General features: G+C 38.9%; 2 protein-coding genes across 4 annotated transcripts; one reads left to right on the top strand and one right to left on the bottom strand.

The window, feature by feature from the left end:
* The first annotated feature begins 516 nt into the window (after positions 1–516).
* LOC116303912 (uncharacterized) lies at positions 517–15811 on the top strand. Of its 3 annotated transcripts, XM_031713533.2 has the most exons (6): positions 3774–4671; positions 5387–5728; positions 6703–6814; positions 7363–10121; positions 11035–11122; positions 12007–15811. In XM_031713533.2, the coding sequence occupies exons 4-6, from the start codon at positions 7434–7436 to the stop codon at positions 14835–14837; spliced, it is 5607 nt and encodes a 1868-aa protein (XP_031569393.2). In that variant the 5' UTR covers positions 3774–4671; positions 5387–5728; positions 6703–6814; positions 7363–7433; the 3' UTR covers positions 14838–15811. The 3 variants fall into 3 exon arrangements, with proteins under 3 accessions (XP_031569392.2, XP_031569393.2, XP_088890847.1); XM_031713532.2 differs by lacking the exons at positions 3774–4671; positions 5387–5728 and adding an exon at positions 517–929; XM_089034721.1 differs by lacking the exon at positions 3774–4671 and having other exon boundaries at positions 5055–5728.
* A 1141-nt stretch (positions 15812–16952) lies between these two features.
* Positions 16953–23192, bottom strand: LOC116303913 (radial spoke head 10 homolog B). The gene is made up of 5 exons (XM_031713536.2): positions 22183–23192; positions 20974–22032; positions 20428–20580; positions 19076–19204; positions 16953–17989 (listed from the first exon to the last, which is right to left on the bottom strand). Exons 1-5 carry the CDS (start codon positions 23123–23125, stop codon positions 17778–17780), a joined length of 2496 nt encoding a protein of 831 aa, XP_031569396.2. The 5' UTR covers positions 23126–23192; the 3' UTR covers positions 16953–17777.
* Between the last annotated feature and the right edge of the window lie 158 nt (positions 23193–23350).

A 23350-nucleotide genomic window follows, 5' to 3' on the forward strand; every position in this document is an offset into this window, starting at 1 on the left:
AACACCTTTGAACATGTTGATTTGGGTTGTTGATAATCATTTTCGTGGGATGCGGGATTCCCATCTTTCGGACCCTGCCATTATTTCCTCTGTTCCAAAATCAGACCAGTTAACCCAAAGGGCGAATCCAGGGGGTGGATTGGGTGGCTAGACACCCCCCTGGAATTGAAAATGATAAAAATAAAGGATAAGGTAAACACTAAAAAGAATGCTATGTGATGCCTTTATAGGTAACACCCTTGCAATCGTTCTGGATTTGCCATCCCCCCTCCCCTCCCCCCCCCCAATCAAAGCTTTTAATCATTACAAATTACAAGTAAAGCTGCAAATAAGGTTGAATAAATCTTTATATATGTATATCTTAAAGGTCTAAAGGAAAATACTTCACCAGTATATGAACGTTCAACTTTGTAATCTTCGCGCCTCCTTAACTTTTACTCACGCGCGGGAATCCCGCAAATGTTTTTCGGCAACCTCGGGAAGCTGAGATCACGCGTGCGCAGTACGTCTTGTTTCTCGAAGCATGTGCATTTGCGTGAAACATGAAGGTCCAAATTTGTCGAAAAAATACTTTTGAGCCTTAAAAATTAGCTAAAAACTCCTAAAGGCTGTGATTAATCTATTTGTTAATTCCATCTCCTAAAAAATGAGTTTAGATTTACCATAAAGTGTCAACAAAACAAAGCGAAAAGTTCGCTCCACAAGGACACACAAGTCGTCTTTGCTCTGCAAGTTTGATCGTTGTAGCGAAGTTTGAGTCTTTTTTTTGAGAAGAAAAACGACTTTTGAAGATGAAGAAGGCAGCAATGAATCGTAAGAAGAGGCTAGATGCGCCATCAAAGCAGGAAGTGAGAGAACGCTACGAAAGCGCCCGACGCCAAAACGCTAAAGAAGACGCAAACGTAGAACGACTTTCGTCGACTTCAGAGGTAAAAAAAAGTCTCTTCTAGAATCAGCTGTTATTTATACAACAGTACTCGAGTATAGCAGTTGTTTTTAGAAGATAATAATCTAACTTTCATTGTTAAATATAATGTAGAACTTGTTTTTGTAAACACAAACTCATGGAGATATCTTGCTAGATTTTTCGGTAAAATTTGAGTACGAGATGACTGACATTCAAGAGCTTTTGAGGTTTAAAAGAAGCGTTCAATTAATGGTGTTTTCATTTAAAACTAAGGTACGACTTTTATTCCTTTACTCCAGGCATTCAAAACAACGTCTGAAAAAGCTCTACTCATACCTCTGCTCATACAGGCTTTTCAGCAATTTTTTTGCAAATTCGTATATGGATTTGTCATTTTATGTTTTTCATATTAGGCTGTTTGCTTTATGCCATATATGCACTACACACTACTCTACCTTCCTCTTCCCCCCCACCCCCCTCAATAAACAAGCCAAACATAATCATTTATCAGTACCCTGAAAGCACAACCTCCGTGCTGACCTAAGTCGGGGTATGGCTAACTCACAGATTGAACCCTGAAACAACCACTGGGCTGATCTAAGTCAGGGCAAGGCTAACTCACAGATTGAATACTGAAACAACCTCTGGGCGGATCTAAGTCAGGGCAAGGCCAACTCACAGATCAAACCCTGAAACAAACTTTGTGCTGACCGAATTCAAGGCATGGCTATGTCATAGATTGAATACTGAAACAACTTCTGCGATAATCTAAGTCAGGCACAGCTAACCCACAGCTGAAATCCTGAAACAACCAAAGTCAGGGCATGGCTAATAAACAGATTGAATACTGAAACAACCTCTGGGCTGATCAAAGTCAGGGCATGTCTAACTCACAGATTGAACCCTGAACAGTGGCGGATCCAGGATTTTTCAAAGGGGGGTTCCGTTTCTTAAACTGTGTATAATTCTCTTTTGTTTAGTCGATGTCTGACAAAAAAATTGGCTCTAATCACCTAATTTACTATCTAGTAACGCAACTTAAAGGTAAATTAAACATTGTAACAGCAAATATTTATCATTTCGTGTTCAACATTATCCTTGTGGATACTTTTAAGCAAAATTTATATAAGACATATTTCTATTGCCTAAAAGATCAAACCTTCAAGGGGGGTTCCGTGGAACCCTTCGAACCCCCCTGGATCCGCCACTGCTTAAACAATTTCTGGGCTGATCAAATTCAGGCATGGATAACTCACAAAGCCCCCAAACAACCTCTGGGTTGATCTACAGGTGTGCCAGGGTACAGCTTACTCACAGATTGAATTGTAATAAAATTAGCATATTACGTTTCGTGGACGGAAGGAAAGAAACTCCCACAAATAACTTTCATATACAACAGTCTAATTTATCCCAGATTTACTCGCAAAACTGCTATTATATTACAATACAAGTTCTCAAGTAGTTTTTAAAACTTTTTTGAGACAACAACACTCAACATCTCTCAGCATACATGTTAATTTTTGGGTATTTTTATTTTCATTGTTTTGTCCAGTAAAATGAATGAAGCAAGTTGAACTATTTGTGGTATTATTGCATTACATTACACACACACTACAGGTTCAGCATTCCTATTAATACATCTCTCAGCTGACATGGCAATACATGGCTAACTCACAGATAGAATCCTCAAACATTACATTACATTTCACACGCACTCACACACACTATAGGTTAAAAATTCCTATTAATACATCTCTCAGCTGACATGGCAATACATGGCTAACTCACAGATCGAACCCTCAAACATTACATTACATTACACACACACTCACACACACTACAGGTTCAGCATTCCTATTAATACATCTCTCAGCTGACATGGCAATTTTTTATATTTGTCATAATAAATATTTCTACAATATCTGTTCCACTGTACCTAAATAAGGCATATTTTGTGGAGTTGCTTTCTAGTTATTACTATTGCTGGATTTTTACCAGGTTACACTGTCATCTACTCCATTGTCACATACGATAACAACAGAAAACAATAAGCTCTCAAGACAAAACAAAGTGTAAAATCAACTGTAAAATTGGTCGTCAAATTTATAGGGAATTTGTGCTTGGAATATTAACCTGATAAAAACAATGTATATTAACAATATGACAACATATCTGCCTATTGTACGACTCTGATGACTTGGCTCATGATGGAAGTCTTTAAAAGTAATTTTTATAGCACAACACAGGGTACCCAACACTATAATTTTTTGAATTTAAAGCCAAACAAAAATCTGAAGTTTAGTTGGAAGTCCTTGATTAAATTATTGTTTTTTTATTGTAAATCTCTTAAACTGACCATAACTAATGCAAACTGGGTTGGGCTGGTTCCACTGACGATGAAAGTCATCCTGCTGAAACATGCTTATTCAGTATGTATATCTACTCAATACTAAAGTGAGTTTTCAAATCTTTGCAAGAGGTATATGGAAAATGTTATAGGAAAAGCTAGTTCTACTTGAATCAAGGCTTTTTTGATTTGAACCTTTTTACAAGCAACAAATCAATTCATGTCTTATATATATATATACCCTTTGCAAAAAGTCACAGACAAATTTCCACTATGTTCCTGAACTCATATCAGCAAACATTATTTTGAAACAGTTTTATAGCATTAGTATTTAGTTTTAAAGTTTCTTTGCTTTACCATAAATACCTTAGGTGGTATAGGCACTTTAAGTGTAGTCTTAAGCAGTTGATTTTGAGTCTAGGCGCACAATGCATTGTTTGTCACAGCAAATATTACCAAGTATTTTCTTTTATCTCTTGTCTGCCAAAAAAAAAATTTCCACCACCAAAACCGACAAATACTATTCCAAAAAGATATTTGGTGAATCTTTCAGCATATAAGTTTTATTTTCTCTTTTTCTGAGTAAAAGCTGCCGTTAATTGAGCTGAAAACATGGAACTAGGAAATATTGAGCTTTGAACAAAATGTTTGCTGATTGGCTAATTCGTTCTGGATTAGAGAAGCAACATCCCCATGTGTATACTCGTATGTTGCAGGGCTATAATTTCTGATTTTATCAGGTGACTCGTACTAGGAGGCTAGCACCAACTTTTTTCCTTATAGCATCAGGCTTGGTTTGTCGCTAGTTCTACTCTCAAATGTGAGGCGCAGTCACATTCGTAATTCAATGGTTGTCTACAAACTTGCAAGTGACTCGGCAAGACACAGTGCCTTTCTCCTGGAGTCATACAGTAATCATATAGCATAACAGATTCAGTTTGTCAGCAGATTATTTCACTCAACCATGGCTGTTTTATTCTTACCATATATTTACATGTGGAATTGGTACTGTATCTGACACCTCCCAAAGCAACTTTCAGCAGAAGGCAAGCTTGCAAATTCTTCACCCAGGGTTCATCTATAGTTCCATTCTGCTCACCACTTTGGTGTTTTATGGTCAGGTGTGTGTTGTATTCTTTCCACTTGTTTGTCCATTGTCTGACAACCCTAAGAATAAATTACACTGTAGGTGTCCAGATCAGAATGACGGGATCAAAATGACTTTGGATTGAAAAGACCAGTTACCTTCAACAGGAACTACTCACGCATTCTTCAGTTAGGATTTAGATTTGTGTTGATGTTTGTTTAACTTCGACAATGGATATAGTATTCTTGCAGCACAATAATCTTGCCATTCCTGAGCCTGGCATCATTCACAGTATTAAAAAGAATGACGAAACAAGACATCTTTGGTTAGGTGAGTTGTCGTTTAGGCACGATGTTACTGTCCAAAACCCAAAATCATAAACTTGTGATTCAAGGGCATCATCCAGGGGGGGCAAAGGGGGGCTTCAGCCCCCTTCAGCAGAAAATAAATAAATAAAACTGGAGAATTAGATCATTGCTTTTTTATTGTTTTCCATAGTGTTGACCGAAGAAACTGAATTAGCCCCCCTAAACTCAATTAGCCCCCCTAAACTCAATTAGCCCCCCCCCCCCCCTAAAATTTTGGCCGGATCCTACCTTGTGATTGTGATTGGCTAGTGAATTGTAGACTTTATTTCTTGTGATATAGATGAATAAAAGAGTATTGCTTAGATTCAAATCTATAAATTGCATGACTTCATTATTGGAATGATTGGCTAAATGGATCATTGGTATATCTATTAAGCTGCAGCTACACAAATGATTCTTTGCTTGTGCAGGTGACACACGTTTTTGAAATTAGTTGCGTCTTGAGTGCAAGGAAAAAATAACTAGAGTGGAAACACAAGAAAAAATTCCAAAAAAATCAACACATTTAATTCCTTGCAACTTTTTATGCAATTTTTCAGCTGTGTTGTCACCTGTTTAAGTGTGGCTACAAGCTTGCGTGTTGGTAATTTTTAAGAAATTGCTTGTGTAGCAGTGGCTTCAAAGTCAGCTATCCCACATCATAACCTCTTACAGTTTTATAAATTTTATTTTTACAGGATGTTGCGATATGATAGGATTCATTTGCCTGCAAGCTTGAGGTCAAAGATGGTTTTCAATTCTCTGGATCATAAATCTACAAAAATTATTTCCACATCTCCAGATGAAAATACTTAAGATACCAACACATCGTTAATCTAAGCTGTTAAGCCATCGCATAACTCGACTGGTATCTTAAAAGAAGCAGATTTTCAAGTTTATTCTACCCTTACATGTACATGGAAAGTGTACCAATGTACACTATAAATTGGAAAAAAGGATTTAAACTTGGTAACCTATGGTTACTAGAAGTAACTAGAGTAGTAATTTTGATATAAAACAGCTCTTCTCGTTATTGCTAAGTAAGCTTTATTCTGCGTAACTATATTGTAATTTGTGCTTAAAATTAGAATTTGAACTATTATTTTAATATATGATATTTTCCAAGGGCAGATGGTCCAAACATACTTAATATAAAATTTACTTCAAACCTGTGGCAAAACTAAACTTTTGGATAAAAAAATCAATTGTGCCTCAGTTATGACAGCCCCCATTACCTTTCCCCCCAATTTGCCCTCCTTTTAACAGAAAAGGGTTTGATATTATTTTTCTTCAAGCATAACTGTGCTTGCATGTATGTTGTCAACCATGAAGCAATTATTTTAGATAGATCATTATACATGCAAAGTTTTGATTTATCTACTTTTTTATTTCAAGATCAACTTTTAGAGTGCAGATAACCCATGAAAAAGTACTTTTTAGTACTAGCTATACCTAGACCCTCTTAGAATATGCACTTGCTTTCTTTGTTATCATAATATCAGTGGCAAAGCACATGCACTATATCTAGACACCAATTGGCAATTTGTGACATCTTATGCCTTGGCATTGTACCCTAAACCTGAGAGAAAACAGTACTATTTAAATAATTATTAGAACAAAGCATTTTGTGCTGTAGCAGGGTTTTTTTTCCGTACGAGTCTTTAAATAAATAGACAATTATATATTGGAAGCAAAGCATTTTGTGCTACAGTAATTAGACATAAGACTTTAGGCTCGAGTTTATTTGGCGCATAAATTAACAATTTTACAAGAGGATTTTATGGAACGTCACTCTTAGAATATTACATGAGGAAAAAAGTTACAATTGTGAATTAATTATGTGAAAAAGTAACAAAGTAGCATAGACTTTTTAAGTAACCACCCTCACTTGTGAAAAATATTTCTTTTTATATGCTTCTTCATGGGTTTACTCTCTGCTCTCCCTTTATTTTCTCTTTCCATTGGTTAACATCTCTGTAAATGTTGTTGTTTCTTGTTCTTTTCTGCTATTTAGTTACCAAAAAGACTCAGAGAAGATCCTGGTCAGGATATCCAAGCTCAGTCCTCAGATCTGAGGGATAAATTGCCTAAGCTCTCAAGAACTATTGCAGGAAATGATAAAACAGGTATGGCAGAACCACTTTATAAAAAAAATCCTATTACAATCTTACCTAATATTTTCATTCATAAATTTAATATGGTACTTGTTCAGAGTAAAGTTCTAGAAAGTTCTATAACATTACAGAAGGGTGACATCATATGGTTTACTTTAACTTTAACTACTTTACTTTACTTTAGTCTTAATACGGTTAGATATTTCTTAAAGTAATTCTAAACGTGGGTGAGTTTGCATGGGCAAGTTGGCAAACACATGATCGATGATTTCATATGTGGGCGAATTGGCAGGGGCGAGTTGGTCCATGGGCAAATTGACTGGTTACCCATCATATTGGTGTAAGTTTATTAGTGTATTTATTTTGCTAATTTAAAAAGTTTTGGAACAAGGTGTTATAGTCCATTTGGATATCTTGGCTAAGTTATCACAAAGCATTTGGCAAAATAGTTTTCTTTCATGTAGTTTTGCTTTAAGTGTTTTGTGTGTGTGTGACCCTCGACTATAATAATTTTATTAAAATAAGTGTTACTCATTAACTACTACTTGTTAAATTTTTAGGTTCTTTGGTCCTTAAAACCGATCGTTCGGCATCATTAAGTCTCGTTGACCCGTCATATGATGACAACAAAATGTCTGTTGAAATGTTCGACTACTCTCACAAGAGATCGGATACAGACCCTGTAGAAGATGATGGTGATGATCTGCGCACTCTCATAGAAAGACAACGAAAAAATGAAACTCTTTCCAAGAAAGATGATAAACATTCCAAAAAAACTGACTCAACTTTTTTGGATTCCATGATTGGTTACAGCAAAGACCAGTCCAAAAGCAAAACTACAGAAGATTATCGGGATAAGAGAAAAGAAAACAAAGATGGAAAGACCTCCTCTGGAAAAAGTGATCGATACACTAAACATGACGGGAAGAGTAAGAGTAAAAAAGACAAAGACAAATCAATGAGTAGTTTTGAACTTGGTTTTCCATTTTTTTCTGGTGACAGTGGATCTAAGAATGCTAAGAACACTGATAAACCAACAGAAGAAATGGATATCAATGAAACACTGAAGGAACTTGCCTACCTTCGGAGTATCCAGACTGGGGATAACGCACTCCCCAAAGAAGAAGAAGAGTATTTCAGAAAACTAAATGATCTTTCAAAGCCAATTCTTTCCAGTCAATTAGATCAGAATATAACCGGAACTGATGCCGGAAAGCACAGGAAAAAGAGCTTTGAAAAAGCAGAAGGAGGAACAAAGACTTTAGGTGAAAATATGAGCAAGATTGAATCAAAATGGGACAGTGTAATTGATAGCATGGTCAGTACTAAACCAGTGGGAAATACCACCAGCAGTGACGAAATAACATATGGACCGTCTCTACCCCCCAAGAAATCAACTTCGACTTCTAAAAAGGTTAAAGATATTGATTCCCCTGAAAAGAGGTTTAGTAAAGAGAGATCTTCAAGTAAGAGTAAGTCAGATCAACAACTCTCGCCTAAAAGTGAGAGAGGTGTGCGTGGCGGTAGAGGTTTCAGAGGCAGAGGAGTGCGTGGAAGCTTTAGAGGACGTGGTGGAGGTCGAGGGCGAGGTGGCAAAGAATTTGTTCCTGGGATGAGAGGCAGAGGCAGAAGCAGAGGAAGATTCGTTCGTGGCGGCTTTGTACCATCTAGAGGAAGACACATGTTTGCCAAGCAAGGAGGCAGCAGAAGAAGAAGCAGGAGTAGAAGTAGCAGCAGAAGCAGCTCCTCCTCAAGAAGCAGAAGCCGTAGTAGAAGCCGTGGAAGAAGTAGTACTAAACGTAGAAGAAGAAGAAGTAGCAGTAGAAGTAGCTACTCTTCGTCAAGCTATAGCAGCAGAAGTAGAAGTCGCAGCCGAGACAGGGGTAAGGGGAAAAAGCAAACCAAAAAAAGAAGTAGAAGCAGAAGTTACAGCAGTAGGAGCAGAAGTAGGAGCAGAAGTCGTAACAGAAGCCGAAGCTATAGTAGAAGTACGACCCACAGCAAAAGTCGCAAAAGAAGTAAGAGCCGTAGTAGAAGCAAAGAGAGCTATAAGAAACAAAATAAAGGTCGAGCGAGAAGCAGAAGTAGAAGCAAAAGCAGTAGTACAAGTAGAAGCAGGAAGAGAAAAGATCGCAGTCGGAGCTGGAGTTTTGATGAAGATTATACTAAAAAGAAGAATGCAAAAAGCACTCTTAATACGAGTGGAACCAAAACTACCGACAATAAAACAAGGAGAGAACAGGAACCAAAAATACAGTCTAAACCCAAAAAAGAGAAAACAGAAATGGGCAAAGCCAAACCTAGTAAAGTATTTGAACCAAAACTGGTGCAAAGCAACCAAGTAAAAGGAAAAACTCCAGTAAAAATTCCTGAAAATGCTCCAGAAAAAACCTACTATGAAAGACCTAAAGCAGAAAATTCTAATTCACCTGCTGTTGTCCCACTAAAAGATCTGAAAGTGACAGCTTTCTCTAACGTCTTTCTGCCACGGACGGTTTCCAAAACCGTGGGGAGCATATCAAAAGGTATATCTATAGGCAAGGGGCGTTCGTTACCCCTTAAGAAACACCCAGTGTTTGATAACACAGAAGAAGATTTACAGGTAGAACCAGAAAAGCTTGATCCCAAGGAACTGGAGAGAATGAAAGAGGAGAAGCATAGGTTTGATAAAGAAGTTGATAAAGTTTTTAATGCAAAGGCAGATTCAAAGGATGTGGATAAAAAGAAAGGTGGGTGGAAACGTGTTGGGCCACCTGAAGAAAGTCTTAAGGAAGAGACACAGGAACAGAAGAAAGCAGAATTGGGAGAAACCAAATATGAAGAGATTGAGGAAAAGAAAGCCGTTGAGGATCAAAGAATCGTGGAATCTAAAGAGACCGTGGAGGAAAAGAAAACCGACAAGGAACAAAAGAAGGAGAAAAAGGGAAAGAGAAGGAAAGATAAAGAAGAGAGAAATAAGAGAAAGAAGGAGAAGAAAGAGAAGAAGGAAAAGAAGAATAAAGAATCAACTAACCAAGAGAGTTTGGGAAATGAAAATAAGGAGAAAGCATTGGGTGATGACGGCCAGCCTGTTTTAGACTCCAGTACACCACAGCAGTATAACCAAGAAGGGTATTCAGGATATGATGAAGCAACCCAAGAATACCCTGAAGGAGAGTATCAGTACTATGAAGAAACAGCACAAGAACAAGGCTGGTACGATGAGAATGGAGTCTACCACCCTTATGAAGAAGAAGAGTACCTGTACTATTACGATCAAGAAGGAAATATCGTAGGGTATGAAGGACCTGAAGGATATGTTGAGGGAAACCCCTTTGAGGTAGGTTATTGAATATATGGAAAACGTGTGCTTGTTCTGTATGCAGTTATACATGTAAAACACGCAGGAGTTGGCAGAACACTTGAGAAGTGTTAAGAGAAGTATGAGTGCTTCTTGACACTTCTTGAGTGTTCTGCCAATCCCAGACAGCACAGAAAGCAAGTTTTTATATTCCTATTATAAAATACAAATTACAGGAATGACGAAACTGAAAGTGTGTGCGCGTGCTGTGGGCTCTCATAAAGCATGGGAAGGGAATGTGGTTTATAATGGGTAAACGTTACACCAAAGTTGAAGTGGTCCCATTGCTAGTATTTCCATAGCTATGTGCTTATCGAGACAACCAAGTTGCGTCATGTAAATCGGGCAATTCACTCCAGTCAATCAAAATAAATCATTAGAGTAAATAAAGGTGCATGGCGACTGTGAGAAAGTAAGTAGGAAACTACTCTAACAATTTATTTGATTGACGGCAGTGTATGTCACGATATCTGTGATATGACTGTTGTCACAATCAGCGCGTAGCAATGAAAACAGTGACAAAGAGCTTAGATTTTGTAAAACAAAGGTATAACGTCATCGTCATCATCATCATCATCATCATAATAGCATAGTAAATATAGAAATATAGATTAGCTATAGTGCTTGGGAACGAGGTTATTCCAGGCGAAATAGTAATAGTAATAACTTTATTACTGTCTTGAATACTTACTGTTCATTAAGTTTGTGGTGCATTTTGGAGTACATAACAGACAACTTGTGGTAGTACTTAGAACTGCCACCCACTATTCATTCAACCAATAGGTCTGAAGTGTCCCCCATGTGCGAACAAATAGACACAACACACAATCATCAATAGTTTTTACTGTGTTGATATGACAAGTAATTGAAGTTTATTTCCCTTTGTGGCAAGGAACAACAATATTACTATGAAGGAGAAACACAAGAAGGAGTACATCCAGAAGTGTATGAGCAGGAAGCATATGAAAGAGAATATACAGGTGAGTTTACCTTACATCATGTATAGTACAGAATGAAGCCCAAAACTGACCACTGTTAATGTATTCGCTTTAATATATACTTTCACCTCTGCCTTCATCTAATTGGTATTGCAGGATTGTCTTCTCTTATCTGTCAGTGATCCAAATGCTATTTGGAGGATGGGGAGACAAAAGTATGTGAATACGTTAGCAATGGTCACAGTTTTAAGCTTTACACTGTAAATATTTAAGACGTTAGCCATGAAAATGATTTTTCTACACTGTATTTTAACTTATATTGATTCCAAAGTTTTAGGCTGCCATTTTTTTTACATTGCCTACTCATTAGAGATGTTAGAATACTCTAACTATAGATTTATCTTCTTTTGTATTGTTGAATCATTTTAAGGATGTACCTAAAATTTTAGAATCAACATACCATTATTTAAAGCATGGCCAGTCAACTCTCGTTACAGCAGACACCCTCTGTACCATCACTTGGCTGGTGTCTCTAAAGGCCAGTTTAGACGGTATGATTTTCACCTACAACTATCGTATACAACACACTTGCGTCTGTTGTAGGCAAGTTGTAGACTTGATTTACACGCTATGACTCTAGTTGTAGGATGGCTTGAGCGTGTTGCATACGATAGTTGTAGGCGAAAATCTTGCCGTCTAAACCGGCCTTTATAGGGAGCATCCACAATCATAGCAAGAGTTATTACAGTCATTTCTTTGTCAGTATTTTCCGAGGGGGGTCTTGCTCTTGTCTGCAGTAGTGGGATGTTCTTAATATTGAGGTGTCTGCAGGGCAAGAGTTGACTGTAGTTACCAACATAACATCAATTGATCCTTGAATACTGTGCTGTAGTCAATGTTTTGATGAATTGCTTAATTCACCTTAGGTGATGCAGAAGGAAGCTACCAGTATGGAGCCCCTGATTTCCCAGTAGAAGGTCAAGCCGTTCAACCAGAACAGTACACAGGTGCAGACAGTCAATGGGAACAATATGCTACTGATGCACCAGAACAGCAATGGTACAATGCTGAGGGTGCCTACCCTGTTGAAGAACAGGGATATGCAGAGTACCAATATGCTAAAGGTCAAGAGGGAGCTAATCAATACGCAGGTGCTCTAGAGCAACAGGTTCCCATACAACAAGATGCTAACTACATGGTTCAACAGGGTGGGATACCAGAGACCTATGCTGCTCCGGTTCAAGCTGTAGAGGAACCCAAAACCGAAGGAGACCTCTGTGAAAATGAAATTGTTCTAGCTCTCGGGAAGAACCTTGCTGCCCTGGCAAGACTCAAGGGATGGAATCAGCAGGAACTCTTGGAAAAGGATCCTATAAATCTTGTGCAGATGCTGCAAAAACCTTCAGTGGAAAAATCAGGTGTTGAAGCCCATAGAGAGACACAGCCTCAAGAGGCAAGAGAACAATTTGAGTTAGAAAGACAACTAGAGATTGAAACAAACAGACAAGTTATACCAGAAAGAAAACCAGATAAAGTACCAAGACAACACCCTCAAGAAAGGAATCTAGATGAAGTAAGAATGCCCTATCCCCGAGAAGGGAAACCCGGCATTAATAACAGTAGGGCTAAGCCTGCTGAACAGAAGCCATTAAAATCTATATTGAAAAAAAGGAATAGCAGCTCCTTAAAACCCCCATCTAAAACAGAAACATCTGCCGCAAGTCCCTTCAAAAGTGATCCTAGTGCAGCTACAAGTGACCATGTTGGTCCAGAATATATTGTACGTATTTCAAAATCTGGACCTGAACGTTTCTTCTGTAAGCTTTGCCAGTGCCATATTGAATCACCAATGGCTAAGGAACTTCATGTAAAGAGTATGAAGCATATAGAGCTGTTTGTGCGTGAAAAGTCGTCTCTGCTTAATTCTGTTATTGGAACCAAACAATCAGAAGACACCGCTATGCCTAATGAGATTCCTGAAAGTGGTGATGAATCTGGCTTCTCCCAGCAAGACAAGCTGGCAGAAAAAGGAGAGCCAAGCCCTGATAAAAAAGATTATCCTGAAAGGCGGGACACCCCTGAAGAAGATCCTGTAAGAAACAGATTATTGGATTATGATAGGTTAAGACTGATGGACTGGCATAGACGAGAAGGGAGCGTCAGTTCAGTTGAAAGTGACAAGATAAAGCAGTTCGATCATGGAAGGATAGAGGAACAGGATTTTGAGAGTAGAACTCCAGGGGTGCAAATGAGTGTTGAACAAGAAGGGTATGAGGATAAAATTGAACATTCAAGACGGCCTCGAGAAAGACGAGAAGCAGACTTGAGGAAAGACGAACAAGGTTATGGAAGAGAACGTCAACACTATGCTCCTGAAATTAGAGAGAGAGACTATGAAACGAGGGACTATCATAGAGAAAGACGATCATTGTCACATGACTCAGACCACCGAGACGATAGAGGAAGTGTTGGATCAAGAAGTAGTGATAGGTCTGAAAAGGATTCTAGGCTAGAGCATAAAGTCCCACCCATGGCACACAGAAACAGAATGCAACAAGATGTCAGGCCTTCTGTTCGTGATAGACCAGGAATAAATCAAGGTGAAGGTTCAAACAATCAAAGAGAAAGAGTACGAGGTGGGACACAGAGAGAACAGCCATCAAGGCCAGAACAAGTGTCAGGAAGAGATAGAAGTGATAGGTCAAGACTCAACCAGAATGAGAGAGAAAGGTCTCGTAGGGATGCTAGCGGACAAGGAAGAGGCAGGACAAGTTTTCCTCCTCAGGAGAACAGAGGACAAGCACCACAAGACAGATGGCATGGACAAGCCAGTCGACAAGATACTACTATAACTAAACAGGATTCTGATCAAAAGGTCCAGGAAGTAAGCTCACATCCTACAGGTAGTTCAAGAATGCCATCTTCAGATAGAAAAGAAATGCCAAGAACAGAGAGTACAGGCCTGGGAAGAGAAAGAAGAGCTGAACAGAGTGTGAAACCTAGTGAGAGAGTGAGTGAATCAAGCCCAGTAGTGGAAAGAAACAAGGCTCAACAGAGTCAAAATACAAGTAAAGACAATGATAGTAACAGAAAAACTGCCACAGGTCTTGAGGTTGATAGGGATCCAGGAAGGGTAGGGGTTAAACCATTACCAAGGATTCAAAACCAAAAACTAGCACAAGAAAGGAGAGCTCAAGAATCCCAACAGCAGGTGCCAGGCTCTACTGCTAAGCCAACTTCTGCGTCATTACTAGGAGATGCACCTAGGTCACAGACAGAGGAACAACAACCTCAAGAAGAAGTTAAAAGTATTTCTACGGTCATCCCAGGGCAAAGACGTGTCCCACCACCTCCTCCACCCTACAACAAAGGAAGTGGACCCCAGTCATTTAGAGGACGAGGACGAGGACATCCCCCTCCGCCTCGAGGGAGAGGTGGCCATCATTCACATATGCCACCAAATCAACCAGGAATAATGGGTAGTGATGCTCCCCCACACTCTTTCTCGATGCCACCCCAAGTGACATCACACGAAGTAGGGGCACCCTCAAGTGGTGTGCCTCCCGGAAAGCTCTTTCCTGGTGACCAAAGCATGGGAAATCATCCCACTCCGCCCTTCTACGGTAGAGGTAGAGCAGCTGGCCAGCAACGTGGCAGAGGTGGTAGTCCCCACATGTCAAGAGGAGGGTATGGTGGCCGTCCACAGTTTGCAACCAGAGGAAGGGGTGGTAGAGGCTTCCATGGTCAACGATGGTAATCAAGAGCCACATACTTCTTGCAAACATGTCAATCATTTCCTCCAAAGACAGTGAATTGACAACTTTTAAAACTAGACACCAGTGTATGGGGGCGTAGCATCAAATCCAGGAGTTGCTTGTTTTGTTATTCTAATTTCTACTTTTGTTTACCAACTTTAGAAGTGAGGCTAAGCCCACGTACACTGGAGTTTTAGGAGTCGTTAGTAAAGAATTTTTTTATTTGCATCAACATTTTGATAAATTCTGTTAATAAAAGAAAGCTTGAGAAATGAACAGTAAGTTGGTAGTTTTGAAATCAAAAGATTTAGTTTTACAGAAGATTTATGAAGAATTTCTAAACTCTATCCTCTTACTTGTCATGGTAGTCAAGAGAATCTCTGGTTTGAGCTATGCGACCTATTGTAGAACCGTACGGATAATAAATCTCAATTGTTTGCTGTTCTAAGCTCCAACAACAGCAAAACCATGTTTAGAAATTTAGTTAAAGAATATTTTGTCTTTTTTTATGTTGGTAAAAATTTAGGAGTTGATGCATGTTAAACCCACTCAATACCCTTGGTATATTCAATACGGAAAGTACTAACAAACTATTTTAAGTGCTTAGTGCGTGTCCTTCAGAGCTAGAGGTCCACGATTCAATCCTCAGGATTGGATCTCCACGTCAGTTTTGGGAGTTCTGCATAGCTTTAAATGCACGTAATACGGACCACTCATAGTCCCAGCGCTGATACTCCCAGCACTGATAGTCCTAGCACTGATAGTCTCAGCACACCTTCAAGCACTCTATACGTGAGCCCCTAACTCAGGAGAATTTGGCAACTGCTCCTTGTGTTATCAAAGTAAAGTAAATTACCTTTCTCTTTTCTGAAAATGTGTCCTCAACTTTGGAAGAAATATGGGTTTTTAAAGACCGTACTAAACACCACGGTTGTACATTTGTAGATGGCCAAATAAAGTATATTTTCTTTCTTAAGTTTGTTTGTTTGTTTAATTATTTATTTATTTATATATTCATGAGGGACACCACAACAGCATTTTGCCAATTAAAGTGGGGCCTTTAGTGTTAAGCGCGGGCACTGAAGATGGTCGTCACCAGCGTCTTCAGTGGGTCTTTTACGTCTGCCTTATACAGGGTTATATAGTGAAGACAGACGGGGCCTACAGTTTTAAGTCCTTATCGTTGATACTGTTAGTTGGCTATGCATTCTGGCTTCTAGTTTTCATGTTGAAATCCAACGGACCTTGAACTGTATGTACGTGGTTATATATGTATATATATAATTTTAATATCTTTAAGGATTGGAAAGGTTGATAAAGACGAAACTATTTTCTGTAAAGAAACTAAATTTTTAATGCGTAAAAGATTATTTAGAACCTCGTATCATGAAATTAACTAGTAATGTTTTGGAATCCAAGCAAAGAATTAAATATCAGCACCACCCATTCTGTTTGTAAATATAGGACTGTTATGGTTACATCTCTGGAACATTGTCTACATTGATTTATTCTCCAAGTGCTTGGTTTCGCTTTTTGAAATTGCAATTGCAATTGGTATCATTTTTGAATTGCAAATTTTCAATAGAATTTTCACTGGCTTGCAGCACATGGTTGTTAGTGTTTAACCACCATTTGGAGCAGACTGATGAGATTCGGAGACTTTTTAAGCTCATTGAAACCCAGAAATATTTTACAGGACATTGTAATAATAAAAATAATACTAGATACATTACACAATAAATAGAGGTTATTAGTCAGCTAAGCACCTGATACATTTGTGTATTTTGACAAGTAACGGAATATTTATACAAGTGACAAGTAAAAATGCACAGCCATATCAGATGCATAGCCGACTGATAAGTTGTTTATTATTTAATTCTGCAAAGAAATGCTCAAAATCCCTCTAAATTATATCGTACCCGATCGCACGCAGATTAGAAGTACTGATACAGTCTCATATCAGGCATGGTCTTTTCCCGTATGATGCACGTTCTTTGTAGAATTAAATGATAAAGTATTTGTCTGTGCACAATTTGATGACATACGGTCTCATTTTATATCAAAACCCAATTTATTTATTTTTTTACATATTTTCAAGATTATAAAAATATGGAGGATGTATGTATTTTTGAATAACTATAATATTCACTTTGAGTTCCAAAAACAAGTATAACGATTGTACAATGTTTTTTAAGCTTTGAAGAAGGAAATACTTAAATTCTGATTAAAATGAACAACTCTTACCAAAAATTATTATTTACAATGACAATCTCAACTGCAAGGTGCAGAAAAGAAAACTGCTGAAATATGACATTTCCATCATGGTGTTATTAACTGTGACTACCAAATTCCCTTGCAGACTTTCTTTAGTTCAGTTAAGCCTTTTTTGTTATTGTGAGGAAATACAAAATTGAATGAGAATGAATATTTGCGAAGGATTTTGGTAGTGGGAGTAAAATGACGTCATTATGCGACCATCCTATTGGGTTGTGGATTGATCCCCCTCCCCTAGCAATGCTCAGTATTCGTCTCGTGTATTGGTAGGATTGGTCTCGATTGGTCCATTTGAGTAATTAAATACCAAATACTATCTTTGATCGTCAACTATGACAGCAATCTAGTAGTAAAGATGTAAACATTATCTGCCTAAAAGCAGTAGTCATAGGCACCGTGTCAGGGAGAGGTAATAGAACTTTTCCAAGATGTGCGAGCTCTGGCACACATGCTCAGATTTGAAAACAAGACATTTTTGGGCAAGACTTTATAGCTCAATTCAGATCTTTTCTCTAAGGGTTTTAGAAATCGCCTATAAATCTGTGGTTTCCAAAGTTTTCTTCTGAGCACTGCCCGAAAATGCTTTGTTTTCATGTCTGAAACTGTGACATTTATGAAGCACTCTCAGAAATCTACATCCTAAAGTTTGTTAATACTGTAACAGTTCTTTAACGTTCCCCATTAGTTTTTTGTGTTGCTTTCTTTATCATCTCTAGTCTATCAGCAGCACTAAAGAATTTGTCGAAAAAGATGGTCAACTGTGTTGCCCAGACATTAGTTGACTGGTGATCCAGTTGAGGAGAACTAGGGATTACTTCAGGGCTTGGGCTTGGGTCCTCTTCATCTGCGTCATTCTCTTGAACTGCTCCAAGGCCTGCGCCTGGGCAAGAAAAGGAAAAGGAAATAAGCACTCTTGGGTAGGGTCGAGGGGAATCAGCTTGCATCATAAAACATTGTTTCTCCATAAAAAAATATCAGCCTATGAATAAACTCTAGGGATGTAGGTAGGGACAGCGAAAAGCCCCCCAGGCTAAAAATATGTGACTGTTGAAGTGAAATACCTAGCGATGAAAAAAGATCTCATAGACTTGGAACTGTGCCACATGCTAACCTGGGGTAGTACCCCCCTATATTCGCTATATGGGTACGTACCACCAAACAGAGTATGATTTTCAGTGATTCTACTCTGGAACAGGGAATATAAAATCACGCTCACTCTGGGACAGGGTGTATGAAATCACGCTCTCTCCTCTCTGGAACAGGGTATCCATTTTGCAATACCGGAATAGGTTATGATTTTCAAGAATCTTGCTCTGGAACGGGGTATGAATTTCAGCAATTTCACTCTGGAACAGGGTCAGGGTTCAGAGGGCTCAGTGGCACATTCCTACCCTAAACAGGCAAGAGTACCCCCAGGCATGCTAAGCTAGTAGCTTATAGCTTAATGTATTGTGGCCCTTCCTTTCTCGCTTTGTAACCGTTTTGCATTCATATGTATTTTATCATTATATTTTAATGTAATAGATAAAATAAAGACATTCAACTAAAATATAAAATGGTGTTATTTTATGAAGACAATAGAGTGACTTGACTTGACCTGTGAAACAAAGTTGACTAACAGTCAAAAAAGTGAAGAAAAAAAAGGGATTGGGGTCCACTACTACTAACCCTTGCTATTTTTTCATGGGCCAAGTAAAATCACTCTACAAATTGTACAGTTTTTTCTCATTAAAAAAGGTCCTTATGAAATCTACTGTTCTCTTTGAGTCAGCCTACTTTTCTTATTTTCATCTTCTTTATTTGATCTTTCGCTCAGAGGAAAGAGAGCTGAGCAAAACCATTTTAGAGGCAGCTCTACCACCCCCAAACCCCATACCCCCAAAAATCCTGGGTCCTCACCTTAGTACAGCTATCCTGACCCAAATAAACATAAACAATTCTATATACCCATGCTAAAAAGGCTTACCAACTGTCTCAGATTCTGCCGTAGCAGTTTTACTGGCCGACTGTTGCATGTTGGCTGTGGAGTGCTGTGATGCAGTGCGCTTTGCTTCTTCTTGAGAGCCAGGCTGCTGAGAGGCATCAGGGGTCTTGCCTGTAACCATAATCAATAGCCTCTTTTAGCTTGGGCATAATGTTTACCATGTCAGACAACATGTCATTCCCTTGAATATTATTTCTTTGTTTAACAGATGTACATGAGAAGACACATGAATATGGATACAACTCAAACAAAGAATATTATACTCGAGAGAATGACATCTGTTCTGAAATGACAAAATATTAAATCCAAGCTAAAAAAATCTATAACAAAATATAAACCCATTCAAACTTTGACAATGTCTCTTTTTATAGACCCCTTGCATGTGACGTCAAAGCAGCTCAATTTAGAGGACAAAACAAAAGAATTTCAATCTCCTGAGAATTGGAAACCTATTGTTATATCCTCCAAATAGACCCCTTGTATGTGACGTCAAAGCAGCTCAATTTAGGAGACAAAACAAAAGAATTTCAATCTCCTGAGAATTGGAAACCTATTGTTATCTCCTCCAAATAGACCTCTTACATGTGGCGTCAAAGGAGCTCAATTTGGGGACAAAACAAAAGAATTTCAATCTCCTGAGAATTGAAAACCTATTATGACTATTTTGGGGTCTATTTAGGATACAATTCTTTGTTGGAATCTCATATAAAACATAATATTCAAGGAAATAATAATAAAAAAAATAAAATAATACTCAAGGAAGTGACGCCTGGTTTACAAGACCAAGAAAAAATAGTGTTTAAAATCACAGGGAGGGACTCCTATACATATAGCTGGCAGGGATGCTTGTCGGAAATTTTGAAAATTACCCCTAAAAGGTCCCTGCAGTCCACATTGGTGTGGCAACAGCTGATGGTGAACTGAAAATGAATATCCTGTCGACAGCTGCCATTCTGGCAGTCATAAATAAGATCTCAAGTTTCTTTTTACCTGACCAACGCTCTAAGAAGTACCAGCTCACTCTCTGGTGGTCCTTTTAGATTCGTGACATTCTAAGAGGTACCAAAGTGCAGATCTGGAACCTGACAACCATCCCCGGCCCCTTCCCATCGGAGTCCCCAACCCCCCCCCCCCCCCCTGGTTTAAATTGTTCTTCAACATTTCTCTGCAAGAGGGCTGTATACATTATTACATGCCAAGATTTTAAACCTGTGTTTACTTGCACTAGCCCTTTAAAAAAATAATGCTCATTTGTGAGATAAACAAATAAGTATAATCTTTGAATAATCTTTTTGAAATTGTTCCATATCTAAATCCAGTAAAAAAAAACAAACCTTCTTTAGCAAGTCCTTCACGGGTTTTAATTACAGATTCTCTGGTTGCTGGCTTCTGTTCAGGTGAGTCTGTCAATCCAGGATGAGATAATCTGACAGGAGACTCGTTTGCCACTGGGCTGCCATTCACAGATTCCACTACATTTTCTTCATCTAAAAAAGAATGGAAGAATAAGAACCCCCTAATAGACCTCCTCGGCTCTGACGTAATGTTTTCCCATTTCAGACCACATGTCATTCCCTAGAGTATCATTTCTTTGTGCTCGGTTGCACATGAAGACACATGAAATGGATACAGCTCAAACAAAGAATCTTATTCTCAAGGGAATGACGTGGTCTGAAATGGGAAAACATTACCCCAAGCCGAAGAGGTCTATTGGGACCTGAAAGCTGGGATTTTTTCATAGACTTATATCAGCCCATAGGTTCCTTGTTTCAGGGTATCAATATAATGAGGTGATTCTCGAGGTATGGATGTCAAAGGTAAGTTAGGTTAGACTAAGGCCCCCACCCCACCCTTCACATCCCCCTTGGTAGAGGCATTACCTTCCTCAGGAGATTCTCCCGGTTTAGATGTCAATGGAGAAAAGCATTCTGCGCTTCTAGATCTAATAGATGCTGCGTCAGGACTCAGCTTGGCACTATGAGAACTCATGATCATTCTATCACTCACGTACACCAAGGCACAATCGATAAGGCCTTCAAAAAACTCCAAGAATGTTATCTCTAGTTCAAGGTTACAAAAATCAGCTTGAGCAAGATGTGGGTTGTCCCAGGACAAGATTTCGATCACTTCTTTTGGAGTAAGGGCATTGTTAAACAGCTTAAACTCATTCAACATGAAGAGAAATTGTCTAGCTTTGAATGCTGGCTCATACGGAGCAAGTTTATTGGGGACGCATAAACTGTTAAAGATGTCCCAGGATTTTTCTATGTACTTGGTGGCTTCTTCGGCTTTGGTTGCACTGGGGAATAAACTTCCCTGTACATTGCATGCATTGTCTAGGATATTCTGCGACATTATTTTTGAGGTGCATTCAGCAAAAACTGCCCCTTTCTTGTGAGTCTGCCCATGGAAGACATGGTAGCCAATCGTAATGATAGCATTGATAAAGTCTCTGAGGAGTACTTTGTGTTGGGGCTCATGGATGTCAGGAGTTCTCTCATTGGTGCTAACAAAACGATCCATTTCTACTAGTGTCACCCCATGATGATGTATCTTGCAGTCCTTCAGGAACCTCCAGAATTGCATTCGGGTCATAGCAAATGTATTATCTGTGGAGTACTCTTGTCCGAGGCCACTATAGAAGGAGTATATCTGCTTCAGCTTGCTCATATGTCTGAGTATTACATGTGTAACACCCTGTAGTTCTTCCTGGCGTTCATCAAGGTACATCTCAAGGTCATCAAAAAGGTGATCTATCTTGATACTCAGAGGGTTGTTGATGCCGAGAGTGGAGCTGTCGGTGGGGATGAAGGGCGTGGCACTCCTCAGTGGGGTCAGAGGGGGGCGCATTGGAATACCAGAGTTAGCAATATCTGGAGTGGTCATGCCAGAGGGATTAAACTCGGGGAAGTCTATCATGTGGTCTTGTTCAAAGTTCCCTGGGGAAAACAAAACATTTCAAGTTAGTCTTAAAATCAAGGACTTGGACAATCATTACTAGACACTAATGGTTTTTTCTTCATCTTAAATTGACCACTAGATATGGACTATCAAATTTTGTTTTGATGTTTAAATAGGATTAAACAAACCTTCGAAGAGATGACCATTTTTAAATATGTACATCCCCTTGCCGTGCTTCATATTGTTCATCCATTCTCCAATATACTTTGCACCTGATGCGTACGTGAACGTACCATACCCTTGCCGCAGCCCATTGCACCAGTCACCTACATAATAATTCCTTAGTGGATATTGAGATCCAGGAATCCTTTTCAGATACCATGAGTGCTCTCCGTGTCCATGCTGCATACCATACTCCCATTGACCTTTGTAAGTCTGTAGTTGCTCCCTATCAGTCCAGTGCATGACTCCGTCACCATGCCGTTGATTATCCCTCCAGTCTCCGTTATATTCATTACCAGACGCATATCTTCGTATGCCATGCCCATGTCTGTTGTTGTTGAACCAATGACCATCGTACTCAGATTTTCCCTCCTCATCATATCTCAAATGCCCTCTACCATGCCTCTTTCCATGATTCCATTCTCCTGTGTAGACACTTGGTAGACACCCACAGTAAAATGTTCCTTGTCCATGTCTAAGTCCATTAAAGACCTCCCCTTCATATACACTATTATCTAGCCACGTATATTTTCCATTGCCCTCTATCCTATTCTCTTTGAACTCTCCTTCATAGATGATCCCATTACTCCAGACATACTTTCCCAGGCCACTCATCTTGCCATTCACAAAAGACCCAGAATAAACGTGTCCTCCCTTGAAATACGCTGTTCCTACACCATGAAAAAACCCTCTTTCGTCTTTCTCTCCCTCGTAATTCTCCACAATCAAGTTGGTTAAAATAGGTTCGTTCCTCATCACATCGTGAGACGCCATCTTGACTTTCGCCTTGCAAACGGCATCTTCATTTTCAGCACTTTTTTCCGTCGTATTCTCATCTTTCTCTAAATTTTCACCTTCCTCGTTGACTCTTTCATCTACCTTAGGAACATCTGAGACCGGTTCGGGCATTTTTATAAACCAAAATAAGGATAAAACACCTAAAAATCCTGAAAATTCATAACAAAACTAAACCTCTTTTTTTGACGGTTGCCTTGGTGATACGAGAGATTTGTTTACTACTAGTAATATCCCGGATTTTATCCGACGTTTATTGGTTCGATCTTCGTGTATCCTTCGTTTCGATGCCGTAAATGATTCGGTCATCCGGATAAATGCCGATGAAGTTTACACCGC

This window comes from Actinia tenebrosa, unplaced genomic scaffold (genome assembly GCF_029948245.1).
Source record: "Actinia tenebrosa isolate PJP-AT-01 unplaced genomic scaffold, QUT_ActTen_1.0 PGA_scaffold2__45_contigs__length_23673736, whole genome shotgun sequence".
In the NCBI taxonomy this organism is placed as follows: Eukaryota; Metazoa; Cnidaria; class Anthozoa; order Actiniaria; family Actiniidae; genus Actinia; species Actinia tenebrosa.